The sequence below is a fragment of the Phocoena phocoena genome, chromosome 5, assembly GCF_963924675.1.
Source record: "Phocoena phocoena chromosome 5, mPhoPho1.1, whole genome shotgun sequence".
Taxonomy (NCBI): Eukaryota; Metazoa; Chordata; class Mammalia; order Artiodactyla; family Phocoenidae; genus Phocoena; species Phocoena phocoena.
The window spans coordinates 7252641-7266867 of record NC_089223.1 but is presented as its reverse complement, the minus strand read 5'-3'; the positions used below and the strand labels follow the sequence as shown (position 1 = coordinate 7266867).

Genomic DNA, 14227 nt, shown 5'->3' with positions numbered 1-14227 from the left:
AGGTCCCATGCTACACCATTTGAAAGCTGGAGACCCAGGGAAGCCAGTGGTGTAAATCCAATCTGAATCGCAAGGCCTGAGCGCCAGATGAGCAGCTGGTGTCATTCCCAGTCCAAGGCAGAAGACAGATGTCCCAGTTGAAGCAGCCATACAGGAAGCTGCCTTTTTGTTCTTTTCAGGCCCTCCATCGATTGGGTGATGCCCACCCACATAGGGGAGGAAAATCTACTTTACTGAGTCCACCTCTTCAAATGCTAATCTCATCCAGAAGAATGCTCACAGACACACCCAGAGATAAAAATGTTTAATTTGGGTACCCCTTGGCGCAGTTAAGTTGACACATAGAATTAACCATAGCAGTACTGGACTTGATGATCACGCATTCTACACAGCGTAAGTGATGGTTTATGTTGTGCTGTTGATTCCCCATCACTATCCTATAGCTAGAATCAAAATCAAACTTCCCCTCAGCTGGCTAAGGGGTTAGACATACCTGACAATCTCTGTCACAAAGTTTCAAAAGATAATTAGGATAATGAAAATATTATCTTCAAACATTATTTATTAGAGATAAATAACATTCTTGATGTGTTCAGGTCCAGGAAGTGTCATTTTATTTTATTAAGCAGCTACAGAAAGGCGATAACTCACAGATTGCTGTATCAAATATGAGAACAGGTACTGCATTTTTAGCGAGTTCACTGATCGTTTGTTTATATCCTAAGTGATTAACAACAGCTAAAGTTTTAAATTAATCAGTTCTCTATGGTTATGACTTTAGAGTCATCCGAAATGGAAATCAGCAAACTATGGCCTGTAGGCCAAATCTGGCTCAACAGCTGTTTTAGCAAATAAAGTTTATCGGACCACAGCCATGCCCATTTGTTTACATTTTGTCTATGGTGGCCTTCGCTACAATGACAGATTTGAAGAGTTGTGACAGAAACCATATGGCCTGCAAAGCCAAAAATATTTACTTATCTGGTCCTTTACAGAGAAAGTTTCTGACCCATGACTAAACTAGTGAAAGTTGAATTTGTGCTTTAAAAAGTGATAAGACGGGCTTCCCTGGTGGCGCAGTGGTTGAGAGTCCGCCTGCCGATGCCGGGGACACGGGTTCGTGCCCCGGTCCGGGAGGATCCCACATGCCGTGGAGCGGCTGGGCCGGTGAGCCATGGCCGCTGAGCCTGCGCGTCCGGAGCCTGTGCTCCGCAGCGGGAGAGGCCACAACAGTGAGAGGCCCGCGTACCACAAAAAAAAAAAAAGAGAAAAAGCGATAAGACAAAATTCTGTACACACTGATGAAGGTCTTATCTTCTTGGACCCTGGGAGTTATGAAATACAGGGGGAAAGCCTCCTGAAAAAGAACAGAATACATCTTCCATGGAACTTTTATTCTTAGAACAACAAACCAAGTTAATGAGTATCTAACCCACTGAGGGCAGAAAATATTTACAAGTATTTGCACTTGGATAAACAAAAGGTCCGAGTGATTGCTTCATGATTTCCTTTTAATTAATATTGATTCTTTTTTAAAGACTCATATTTCTTGACATTAGACTATCCTTTTCCAAAGAATGTATTTATATTTTTCTGCTTTTCTCACACTTTCATTACTTTTTCTCTTTGTCACTCAGAGGGATTCACTTTGCCTAGAGATGGATTGGGATTTTGGGGGGTTTTTGGCTGTGCTGGGTCTTAGTTGCAGCACATGGGATCTTCATTGCAGCGTGTGGGATCTTTTAGTTACGGCATGTAGGCCCTTAGTTGTGGCATGCGGGATCTAGTTCCCTGACCAGGGATCGAACCAGGGTTCCCTGCATTGGGAGCACAGAGTCTTAACCACTGGACCACCAGGGAAGTCCCGGATTGGGATTTCTTTTAGTAAGAGGAAAGAAAGTCAATGTTTTGTTTTTCAGTTCTGAATAGGCTCTTGAAACTCTCAGCAGAAGCAATTATTTTGAAAACCAAAGCTTTAGTTTTGCAAGATGAAAATCTTGTTAAGAGAGGAAAGGGTGATAGGAAATCCACAGGGTCAGCCGTGAAAGAGGCAGGGTATAGAATTTATGTAACAATAATAAATTGAAAAGGGGAAGGGGGATATTCAGCGCTCCCTGCGGATTAAACATGGCTCCCCCTGGTTGCCAGCTGGGGAGGATATTGATTGAGGCATCATGTTGGAGGAGGTAAGAGGGACTTGAAGTGAGGGGATAGGGCCTAGGGAGACCACAGGGAGAGGGGCAGAGTCATCTCTCAGAAGCAGCTACCCTGTGGCCATGCTAATACCCAAAGACCAGCCACCCCTGGGGTGTGGCCTGAGCTGGGAGGCCAGTCAGTATCCCATTGCTTGGTGAGGGCCTACATGTCACCATGAATCATCTCACATAAGTAGCCCTCTCTCATGCTAAGCCCATCTGAACTCTCCGTGTGGTCAACGTTCTTTAAATGTTCTAGGACACTCATAAGTCTCCCAAACCTTGGTATCTGGAAGAGGCACATGGAAGAGCGGCTCTCTGACAACCTTGCATGGTCTCCATGTGGGCAAGAACTGACTGCAGTCCAACCCAAGTCTTAGCAAAGTGCCCTGTGGCTGGCCAAATCTAAGATTTGATGATTCTATGATATATTGTGATAGTTTGTGACAATGTCACAAATAAAGAGTAAAGATTACCTATATTGCTGAATAAATAGTATTTATCACACTGTTCCCAAGGCTTCCATCTCATGAAAAGCTTTTGCTTACAAGGAAGCATTAGGACAAGAAAAAAAATGATCTATGAGTTCGCAAAAGACAATTTTTATGACCAGGTAATTCTATTACAATCAGATGCACCTAAATGTTAAGATGGAGAAAGGAAGGGACTGGAGAGGAGAGAGGTGATGATCTGAGTAGCTCGTAATGGGTCGGACTCTAAACAGCAACCCACTGAGTATACTCCACATGTAGGAGGTGAGGGAACAAAGACTAGGGAAGGAAATTCATTTACTCTCGATAACACCATCATTCAAGCCCACCTAACTCCAGGGCTCGTGCATTTTGCACAGTACCAATCTACCTATATAGAAAGGTGTACCAAAATCCCTGCAAAATATCAGAGGATCCTTGCTTTGAAAATATTCTCTAGGGCTCAAGTCGTAAAAAAACATAGTTGGTTCTAAGAAGATTGTGATAGAGGACGTCTCGTTTTCTCAGCAATGCCTTATCATTAGAGATTTCCTGCCCACTCATGGCTCAACATCCATTCCTGATGAATATGCACTAATGAATATACGCTAATGGTCAAGAGAACAGATCCTAAAGCTAGGCTGCTGCTTTGACGTTGTGACCTGGTGCAAGATGCTCGACCTCTTTGTACCTCAGCCCCTTTGTCAGTAACACGGGCGATAACAATGAAACCTACCTGACAGAGTTTTGTGAGGGTTAAATGAGTTAGCAATAAATTACATGGTTGGAATAATTGGGAAAATTTGAATATGGACTGTGTATTAGAAAATATTATCATATCTAGGTTGAATTCCTTGAGAATGAGAATAAGAATGGTATGGCAGCCATGTCGGAGAATTCCCTGTTCTAATACTAAATGCTGAAGTGTTTAGGGGTGAACATTGTGATACCATGATGTCTGCAATCACTCTTTAATGGTTTGGCAAAGAAGCGTATATATATGAAGAGAGGCACACAGAAATAGAAAAGATAAATATGGCAAAATGTTAACCGTTGGTGAATTTAGGTGCTCATGTACTAGCCTTCCAACTTTTCTGAAGGCTTCGCATTTTTCAAAACAAAGAGTAAGGAGATGATGGGTTGATGTTTGTGTGTACGTATAAGAGTTTTCTACCCCATCCCACTGCTGTGCCACCTAGAACCAAATCAATAGGAGTAGGGCTGCCAGATGTAACACAGGACAGTCAATTAAACTTGAATTTCAGGTAATGAATCATTTATTTAGTATAACTATGTCCCAAATATTTCACAAATGCCAAATATTGCATAGAGCATACCTATACTAAAAAGTTACTCATTGTTTATCTGAAATTCAAATTTAACTAGGCATCCTACATTTTTATTTGTCAAATCTGGCAACTCTAATAAAAGCTGTTTATTTCCCTGATATATATGGCTGAGCCCGCCCACAAGCATTTCAAAATCTTAGTTATGCTGATTTATCCATGAAAAAGATGTCTATCGTCCTTCTTAGTTTTAAACCATAGAGAAAATAAGCTTTCATACTTTAGCTGAATCGTCATCCCACTGGTCTCACTTCTTTTCATTCTGAATCTCTCATTCTTCTTCTTCATTATAACACATTTGAAGGATTGCGTTTTTATTTGTGATAAAACCCATAGATAGAATATACATACAGGTCACATCAAAATACATGAGGATGATAATTAAACCTAATATACAGTGATGGATAGGTAGTGTGATTAGAGAACTACACATTTATCGTATACAGTGTTACTGATGTCAGTGAATCTCTTCTAAGAAGCACCGCTCGAACAAAGGGTATGTTTTAGCCATTAGCGCAAACACGTTAAAAACGCTGTTTATAGAACTACAACCTCAAAACATTCAGTCCCACACGATCTCACGCATTGGTTAGCCACTTTGGAACGGCAGCACCGTTCCACATTATAATATGCACATTTGTTACATTGCACCTTCCTGAGTTGAACTTTGAAAACGGTAACCACACAGAGTGCCGGAACGGATGAATTCATCCCAGTCTGGGCCTTCACTGGTGGTAGTAGTAATCTTCACCGTCATAGCCGTCGTAGCTCCGCCCTTTATAGTAGCTGTACTCATCCTCATAGGCTCGGTAATTGTCCCCACGAGGTTCTCCATTTTCATTTTCGTAGATTTCATACCCGTTGTCGTACTCATTGGTGCCTGTCTGTTCATACTCCCCCTCATGTCCAGGGGTGGTAGTTTCCCCAGATGGTGGCGGGGTAGTTCCGTAGATCTCCTGGGGTGGAGCTGTAGGTTCAAATCCACCATTCGGAGAGGTAGTTGCCTTAGAGCCACCATTGTCCTGGCCTCCAGCCGCTGTGGTTCCTTCTGCATTGGCTTCGGTGACACCTTCTTCGCCTTCTTCCTCTCCATTGTCCCCACCGCTGCTGCCGTGGCCATTGTCTATCTCTGTGCTGTTGGCGCTAGTGCCATTTACGCCCTCCTCATTATCATCCACTTCTGCTTCATCTTCATTTTCTTCCCCTCCTTCTTCATCACTTTCCTCCTCTTTTGTAGCCTTCTTTCCTATATCCCCAGCCTATAAGGGAAAGTTTGAAGGAATCCAAATTTAGGTGTGAAAAACATAAAACTTAAGGCCATTATTTCATCCAACATAGGCTGTACTGACAGCCTTGTCCTACATGTAATTCTTAATTGAAGCCAATTTAAGTTACCGAAGAATTGGTGGGTTTTTAAAAATTCAGAATTAGTACCTTTGTCATTGGGTTTTGAGGGAGAAAAAAGGTACCTGATAAAATAAGTCTCTGTGGGAGATGCTTTCTATAGCTTTGCTACTCACTTTCTCTGTCTTGGAATCCTCTTCCCAGAAATGCTATGGCATCTCTCAGGACCTTTTATCCATTGCTAAGATGCTTCTCCTTAGTCTTCTGTGATAATATTGAAAGTCAGTATAAGAACATGGAAAGAGAACTTCCATGGGAAAAACCTTTCCTTATTTGTAAACAGGGACATTGTACCTGCTCTTACTTTTTCATTGAGTTAATGAAGATAATATAAAATACTGTGTGTAGAGTGTCAGGATAACCTCAGACTTCAGTAAAGCAATGAGAGCAGATTGAACACCTTGGAGGAATTGTTACCTGCGTGGGAAGCTGGATGGCAGCTAGACCTATATACCCTGTTCCAGGTGCGGTCTCCTCTCCATAACCAAGTGTGGTAATGGAAAGGGTGGTGTTCTCAGCCTCTGACTCTTCGTCTTCATTTCCATCAGAATCTTCATTCTCTGCATTGTTTTCTTCTTCATTTGAAGTCTCCTGGGGTAAGTGTCCAGAGCAAGAAAATTTATTTAAGCTAGAAGATAACTCAAGATTTGTTGTAGTCGTGAACCATTATTGGAAAGAACGTCCTCCATATCCCTCAGCCAGCTTGTCACCCAGTGTTGACAATTCTGCTTCCTCTTATGCCATTTGCACCTCTCACTTCTCAGAACTCAATTCAAAGTTTTCTCATACTATTTACCTCACTATAGTGTGTTTTAGATATTTATGTATTCTGTTTAATCAATTCAAAAATATTTGTGTAATAATTTCAGCATATCTGACTATATGGTATCATACAATACATAGCTTAGGCTCTGAAAGTCTTGTTAATAGCTGCTACGACATGACAGTTCATTAATTATTGTATTTGCTGACAAATAAGCTGAGAACTTTATACCTATTTTTAAATTCCTTAGAGCAGTCTTTTAAGGTAGGGTTGTAACTCACACCCTTTAGAAAAGGAAAGTGAGCTCAGAAAAGTTAAATAACGTGTTTAAAGTCTCATAGTAAGTGATGAAACTGTATCCTTCTAATTAAAAAAAAAAAACAAACCTGGGCCCTTTCTGTGCACCATGACGTTTTTGATGGCAAGGAGGATTTATGTGAATTGTCCACACTATACCTAGGATATTTTTTCAGAAAAGAATTCCTTATAGAAGCCCCTCTCTTCAAACAAGTTGATTGCATGTCATATTTACTATCAAAAAGAAGTGAATGTATTTCATTTACTTTCAGGAGTATTTAAAGAAAAAGAGACATATTAAATTCAAAATCCATCTGCCAGTATATAAGCCAGTTTTGAGATGTGTGCAGTATTCAAAAGATGTCAGGCATTTGACACACAATTTTTCTGGGCAAAGAAGAAACCAAACACTCCAAGAAATCCTTAGCGATACATTATGTTATTGCAGGAGATGTTTTTTAAAAATTACTACTCCTCGATGAATGTTATTATCATCTTTAACATTTTACTATTTTGCCTTTTCTCCATGTTGTTAGGCAATTGTTTGTTGATTGAGGTGACCTCTCAAAGTAATTCACAGCTAATACCGAAAGTCAGGAATTCATACACAGAATTTATTTACTTTAAATGAGTACTGGAAAGCGGAATTCATTTCAATGTGTTTTTCAAGAGATTGTGGAGGCCACATGCAAAAGAATTTACGCTGCATGATTCCATACATGTATGTGTGTGTGTGTGTGTGTGTGTGTGTGGTGTGTGTATATATATATATATGGAACACAAAAAGAGCCAGAAGCAACCTATCTGTTAGGAGTCAACATAGCAGTTGCCTTTGGTGGTGGTTGATTAACAGATGGAATGGAGCACAAAACATGTGCTGCTTTTTTCTATGGGTGCTGGTTACCCTTAAGTGCTCAATTTCTGAAATTTCAGTCATCTATAAACTTATGATCATTGTGTTATGTACATTATATTTCAATAAAAGTTTTATAAATGTGAGACTGAATAATTTAGGAGAGGGGAAAAACATATACGATCACCAAATAGAAGATATGCCTTAGCACCTTCTCATGGGAATACATTCCTGGAGACTCTGTAGTTAATCTGAATTGCCAGTGAAATTCTCAGGAAGAGATGGGGACAAAAGAGGTTCTAAAGTCTCTTCAGGATGGAAGACTCCCAGGTTTCTTCATCACTTTGAATGAATGGTCTTTGGAGCATTTATTCCTCTGAAGTTTCAAAACCAAACCACCAAATATTGACTGGGCACTATATATGTATAAGAAACTGGGCTGGGCGGTGTGAAGAGATGCAAAAGAGGGTACAGCACTGTTGACCCTCAAAGCGAGGATTGTTACCTATGGCCTCTAGTCTCCCGGGTCATGGGGAGTTTGCAGATAAGTTCTGGGAGGACCAGAAATGTTCAGAGATTGTTGGTAAAATATCGAGTACGTGAAATTTCATCAGAATTCTAAAGGAACCTTAATGTTTCTCCATCCCAACCACCATCGCAACAAATGAAGAACCACTGTCAAAAGATATGCAGTCTAACTGGGAAATCTAGCTGGTAAGGCAATTTTACAGTCTCTGTACAGCAAGCAGCTGTGGTTAAATGGATTACCCTAGCTTAGTTCTTGTGTAAGATTGCTATGTGGAACTCCAGGCAAAATTTTGTGGGATTTAGTAGGTGGCATTTTTCCTGGTACTGGCTTGACATTCTTGTAAGGTACCCCTTTAAAAGCTATTAGGATAAATTGTGGTACTAAAAAAGTTACTTTTATGGTTTAAAAAAAATCAGACTAATTATGCGTCACTTTTAAAGTTCCCACACCATTTTGTTTTCAAGAGAGCAGACGTTTATCCATTTTGAGCAGACATTTTGATCCATTTTAGACTGTCATTGTCCCTTCATAAATAGCATCTAAGAATACCTGAATTTAGAAGGTTCCCAAACCAGTGGATAGCTATAATTGACTACCCAGGAAAATGTACCTAATTACTATGTTTCTGTGGGCAAGAATGTCAGTTATAAACATGTTAGCACAATTTCCAAGTTATATAGATGAATTTTAGCCATGAGCTATACTAATTTGTAGTACTATATAGGAAGGTATTTATACATCTTGAGCATTTGCATTTCTGTGAAAACATGAATTTTATTAGTAGGCAAAAAGACATATAAAATTCCAATCAGAAAGAACAGCCCTGCTTTGTGAGTCAAGAAAGGCAGATAAATCACAATAACAGTGTAGAGGATATGAGATTAGCTTTCGTATACTACCCACTGATTAAACTGAATTTTTAAAGTTTAGTCATTAAAACAAGTATTGCACTAAGTTTAGGATTATTGTGTATTTGTCTTTTACCATCGTGCTCTATCCACCTAAATGTAAACAATACTTTCTTTCCTCCTCTCCGAGTTTACATTTCTTCCACTTAAAATGGAGATACTTTTATATTCATATACAACTTACACGTAACTTTATCCCCAAACTGTAATAGTGTTTTAAGCAGGTCATTTTATTTAATCCTCATTTAAATAATATTCTCCTTGTCCAAAATAGAAGGCTGTGGGCAGTTGGTAACCTGGCAATGTCTATTTGCTGAGTGTAGACTACAGGAGACTAGTTTCTATTTGTTTTTTGTGCTGCCTGGTTCGCTATGAAAAAACCTGCAGAGATTCCTTACCTTTTCTTCCTCCTCTTCTGAGCTCTCACCATTTCCATTTTCTTCAGATAAGTCACTACTGCTCTAAAAAAAAATGTATACATGAACTCATAGACATACGAATATATGTGTACATACATATTTATTTACTTAGAACAGTTCTCATGCTACTGTGAGAAAGATATGAGGAGATTGGACATCTGCAAAACAAGGTTAGAGAGAAAGGGGCATTTTACGGTGATCGAGATATGCATTGAAATATTCCATTTTTAACCTCGAAAGCATTGACAGTGTGTTGAAATATTTTGTACGTAAAAACGAGGGCAATGAATGGCAGAATGGCTTAGCTCTGAGAGAATGAGAATTATCTGGTCCAGTTTTTTTTATTTTACAAAGAAGGAATCTAAGCCCACACGGTTGTGAATTTTCCAACCAGTTCAAGGCAAGTCTTGAGCTAAAACATCGATCTCATTGTTTTATTTTCTTTATAAAATATGAATGAAATGATAACTAGGCTTTTTACAAAATATAAGTTGTTACTGGATGATTTTCATAAATATTGAGCTCTCTTGGTGAATTTAACTTAGAATTTGACTTGAAATTAAATTTGCATATAATTTTTAGTACCTTCTAATCTAATTAAAGCTAATGCCTAAAATGAAGTGTGTGTGTGTGTGTGTGTGTGTGTGTGTGTGTGTGTGTAAAGTTATATAAGAGAAAAATTCATTTACTCATTTAGGAAATTTATGAGTACCATTCCTCTAAAAAGCTCAATATTGAATGAGAATAAATTAAACCGAGGAGTCTGCATATAAAAATAAAATTATAAGTTAATGAGCTTTGCTACTTTTTAAAAGGAAAGGTATATCTAAACATCTGTTATCTGAGCCTTTAAGACAGCGGAGGAGATTTTTCCTCTTTCTCCCAATGTTAATCCAAATTGAACTTTCCTTCTGTCTTCTGCAACCACTCCTTAATGACACTAAACATACGAGTAGATACCTAACTTAAGATTCTGTCGTTTTCTGCTCTGCAAATTTATCTTTGATTCTGGTGACTCAGTTAAGTACCATCGGTCTTAGAAAACATAGCTGCAGAAGAACCTTAGGGATAGAGATCAACATGAGGGAATATTCATGTCCCAGCCCTGCTCAGGGCTCTCCCTGCTGGGCTCATTCTTCAGATGGCCAAGCCATCCACCCAAGGAAAGGAATGCTTGTCTCCTTGAGCCAAGAATAATCTTGGGTGGAAAAGAGAATAATTAGACCTGCTCTTCCACTGCTATGACCTTAATGGCTGTGCCTCCCCTAGCCCAGAGGTGAATAAAGCATTAGATTCTATTGGAACTATTTCTGTTTGTTAGTTAAATTATATAGAGAGGACAGCATACTTTGTCTCAATGGGAATGTTTTAGTCATTTTACAAGCTTTCCTTACCTCTAGCTTTCATCTTACTCCAACCATTTCACTCTTCAATTAGTATCTGCAGTGAGGACAGTTTTAAAACTGCATGAAATGCCTTGAAGACTTAGCATTTCTTATTTTCCTTTCTTTCATTTACACCTTATTACCAACTTGTCAACAAGTCCTATTGATTCTTTTGGAAGTCTTTCATATACTCCTTCCAACTTCTATCCCTACTGCGTTTATTCCCTTCCGAAATATATATTCCAGGCATTGTACTGAGAATGAAGGTCGTACAAGAGAGGAAGTTGGAAGTACGGGCAGTTCCCCATGTCGAGTACTGTGATAACTGAGATGAGTCTGATAAAAGAAATTTAAGATAAAGTCCCTGCTGTCTAAGAGTTCACACACTAACCAAGTATCATTTTAATCATAAAAAAACAATTTCCTCAGTTAAAAATGCTTAGGGTGTTCCGCTTATTGATACTTACATTTCTGTAGCCAAGCAGGTAAGCTACAATGGACTGACAGCCTTGCAATCAACATAAGCTATTTCATGCAAGTTGGTATTTTAGAAAAGATTGTATATAAACACAGATCAGTTTGAATAAAACACGAACTTCGAAGCCACTGCGGCTTAATGCGTTTGGGGCGATGGTCTGGGCGCTAAATACGTAACAGACTTAAGGAGATAAATAATAAGGAGCCCTGGAAACATATAAGTAGACGTGTAAGGAGAAAAATCTTGGAAATCAAACTTTGTAAAGTGGGATGATAGATCATCAATACTAGATCAGACTGTTGGATCAGGAGATATATTTTATTGGATTATATTTTGAAACAACTGTCTTATTTACAAATTCTACATTGGTTGAGATAAATCTATCTGCATATAATCTGTAGAAATTTTGTATATTAAAGATCTGCTTAAAAATCTATGAACTTTGGGTCTGTCAGTAAGGAAAAATATTACCTCTCCTACTGTCTTTTCACTACAGACATTTGAATTGGGCCACACGTAGATATCTATAAAAATTTTTAGGTGGGAATACCTCCAAGTATATGATATTTTAGAAAAGTTGAAGAGGTAGTCCGAAACGTAAATGTATCGTCATTTCCATTTAAGTTTAAGAAAGACAACAAAGTTTCAAATGAGCAATGTTTATTTATGGGCAAACCAAAGAATGGAAGGCAATTCTGAAAACCCACAACTCTTGTATCATTGGTGCTCATATTTCAGTGGCCATACACATTCCCCATAATTATTATGGTGCTAGAAATACTTTAAGATGATCATTTCCTACCATTGTATGAGTTGGAAGTGGGTTAGTCCAACATATGGCAGGATACTATGCCAAGCCACTGCCCTAAGGCATCGTTTTCAGCGGCCTTACTGCTTTTAGTGTCTCAGAAGACGGGGGTCAGATGGTGCATAATTGGTGCCCTGAGCCCAGACTGTATAGTAATAAAAATAGCACAGTTCTGGTTTGTTGTCTATTTAAAATCAGCACCACACCCTCTAGTTTTCAGAACCCTCTTCACAGGTAACTCAGTAAAAACAGAAACTCTTATTTTTAGTGTTCAGTTATTTTTTGTTTGTTTGTTTACAGATTTTAAGGATGTTTTGTTTTTCTCACGAGGTTTTTAGTTTGCCTCATGAATTTCTCTCTTTCCTCTGCATTCTTGAGCTACACTTTCCATTAGAGTTATGCTCCAATATGATGTATTGTTCTAGTGAACTACACAGGTCAAAGGTTCAGAAACTCTTCAGCAAACCAGTGGTTATCAGGAATTTTTTTAATGCTCTTCGTTGTTTATGAAGTCAATTTTTTCCCCTAAATTAAAAGCGTCTAAATTATTGGATATAAAACAGTTATATGACTGTATAATACGGCAGTTAGTGGCCTTATCACTGACTTAAATGTCAACAACAGATAAAATTGTCCACTTTCGTCAGTGAATTAGACAAAACACCTGAACTCAATGTTCTGCCGTGTGTGCTTTCATTGTGTCACTCTAGACTGGGCCCAAATGAGTTTACTCTCTCTGTGTGTGGCTCTGCTTTACAAGAAAACCTTAGGAATAAATTTTATTTTATTATGTTAAAAACAAACTGTTTGTAGTCAGTGGTCTTTCTGGCTGAATTTCAGGGAGAGTTGAATTTAGGTGTTTTACAGTTAAATTTCATTCCCTTTCAATTGTAATGGGTGAGAAGGAAAATTAAGTTGTACACTTACCTGAACCGGAAATCGTTTTAGAGGAGGATAAAAGTAGGCGTGCTTGTAAAGGTAATATCGGGGCCTGTACTTATAGACCTGCATGAACACAATAAACGGTACATTCATGTCTCATGTGCAGTAAGTCTAGAGGGAGTGTAGTCAAGCCAAGGAAGTATGCTAAGGTGAATTACCCCATTTTCTTCAGAATCTTCTAATTTGCCTCTTCGATGCAAATTTTTCATCTGTTTAAAAGAGCATTTAATTGTTACATATTCTCTCAATACAAAAAGACAGAAATGGAAATAACTGTAGGTTCTGAATAAAGGACTTACTGAGAGAGCACAGGCCATTCCCAAAATGCTGAGCAGAATTAAAACCGTCTTCATTTTGCTTCTGGAATGAATGAAGTGGTAAAGTTAGTGAGTAAAACTAAGAATGTACCCTTTTTTGCTCATACTAGGCGACTTAATTGTTCTCATTTTTGTCCAATTAGAGTTTTGTCTAAGTAGGACCAAATTTCTGCTTTTGTTCTCAAATTGTTCCTTCTGTGTAAGTGGTAGAAGACTGACTTTATCCATCTATTTGAATAATCATGAGTTCCATATTTGGTTTTAACCTGTCTGCTCTGATTTGTCAGTGGAAGACCATTTCATCACTGCCACAGGCTTGCATGTTCAGTGTACTTCATGTTGGGGTGTGGAAGCCTCCTGATGCCCTTGACGTAGAAACATTAGCTAGTGCAGTTAGATGACCTGTTTGTTTTGTTTATAATTAAAAACTAAGCAAAAACTGAATACATTCAGATGGCTGCTTTTATGCCAATTATCCTACAGGCTGTTTCCAGCTTCTCTATAGCTTTTGAAGTAAAAGTTTGTTTGTGGGCTTCCCTGGTGGCGCAGTGGTTGAGAGTCCGCCTGCCGATGCAGGGAACACGGGTTCGTGCCCCGGTCCGGGAGGATCCCACATGCCGCAGAGCGGCTGGGCCCGTGAGCCATGGCCGTTGAGCCTGCACGTCCGGAGCCTGTGCTCCGCGGCGGGAGAGGCCACAACAGTGAGAGGCCCGCATACCACACACACACACACACACAAAAAAAAAAAAATAATAATAATAATAAAAAGTTTGTTTGTAAAATGTAGACTAGGAGGCATTTTCCCATGGATATCTTAGAATACTTGATATTTTTTATGTGTGTGAAAAGATCCATGACATGTGAAGTATTATTCTCATAACATGTAGCACCCAAATTCCATGTTTAAGGATGATTCTATGAGAAGAGTTATCAGAGTTCATCGTGGAATATCAGGGGGACATTTCCTCAAGTTACATTGTTCTCCAGCTCCATTTAAGCTTTCCATCACTGATGTGGGAGGTTGTCATGGAATGGATGTGGGGCTCTCCAAGGTCAGGGTGATAGTCGTGATGGAGACTTCAATTTTATGGAAGAATTGAAGATGTAATTGTC

The 14227-nt window shown here is 38.9% G+C and overlaps 1 protein-coding gene across 1 annotated transcript; it reads right to left on the bottom strand.

The window, feature by feature from the left end:
- Nucleotides 1-4736: 4736 nt before the first annotated feature.
- On the bottom strand, nt 4737-13150 carry IBSP (integrin binding sialoprotein). Its single transcript, XM_065878079.1, has 6 exons — nt 13097-13150; nt 12956-13006; nt 12783-12860; nt 9164-9226; nt 5833-6006; nt 4737-5270 (listed from the first exon to the last, which is right to left on the bottom strand). The coding sequence occupies exons 1-6, from the start codon at nt 13148-13150 to the stop codon at nt 4737-4739; spliced, it is 954 nt and encodes a 317-aa protein (XP_065734151.1).
- Between the last annotated feature and the right edge of the window lie 1077 nt (nt 13151-14227).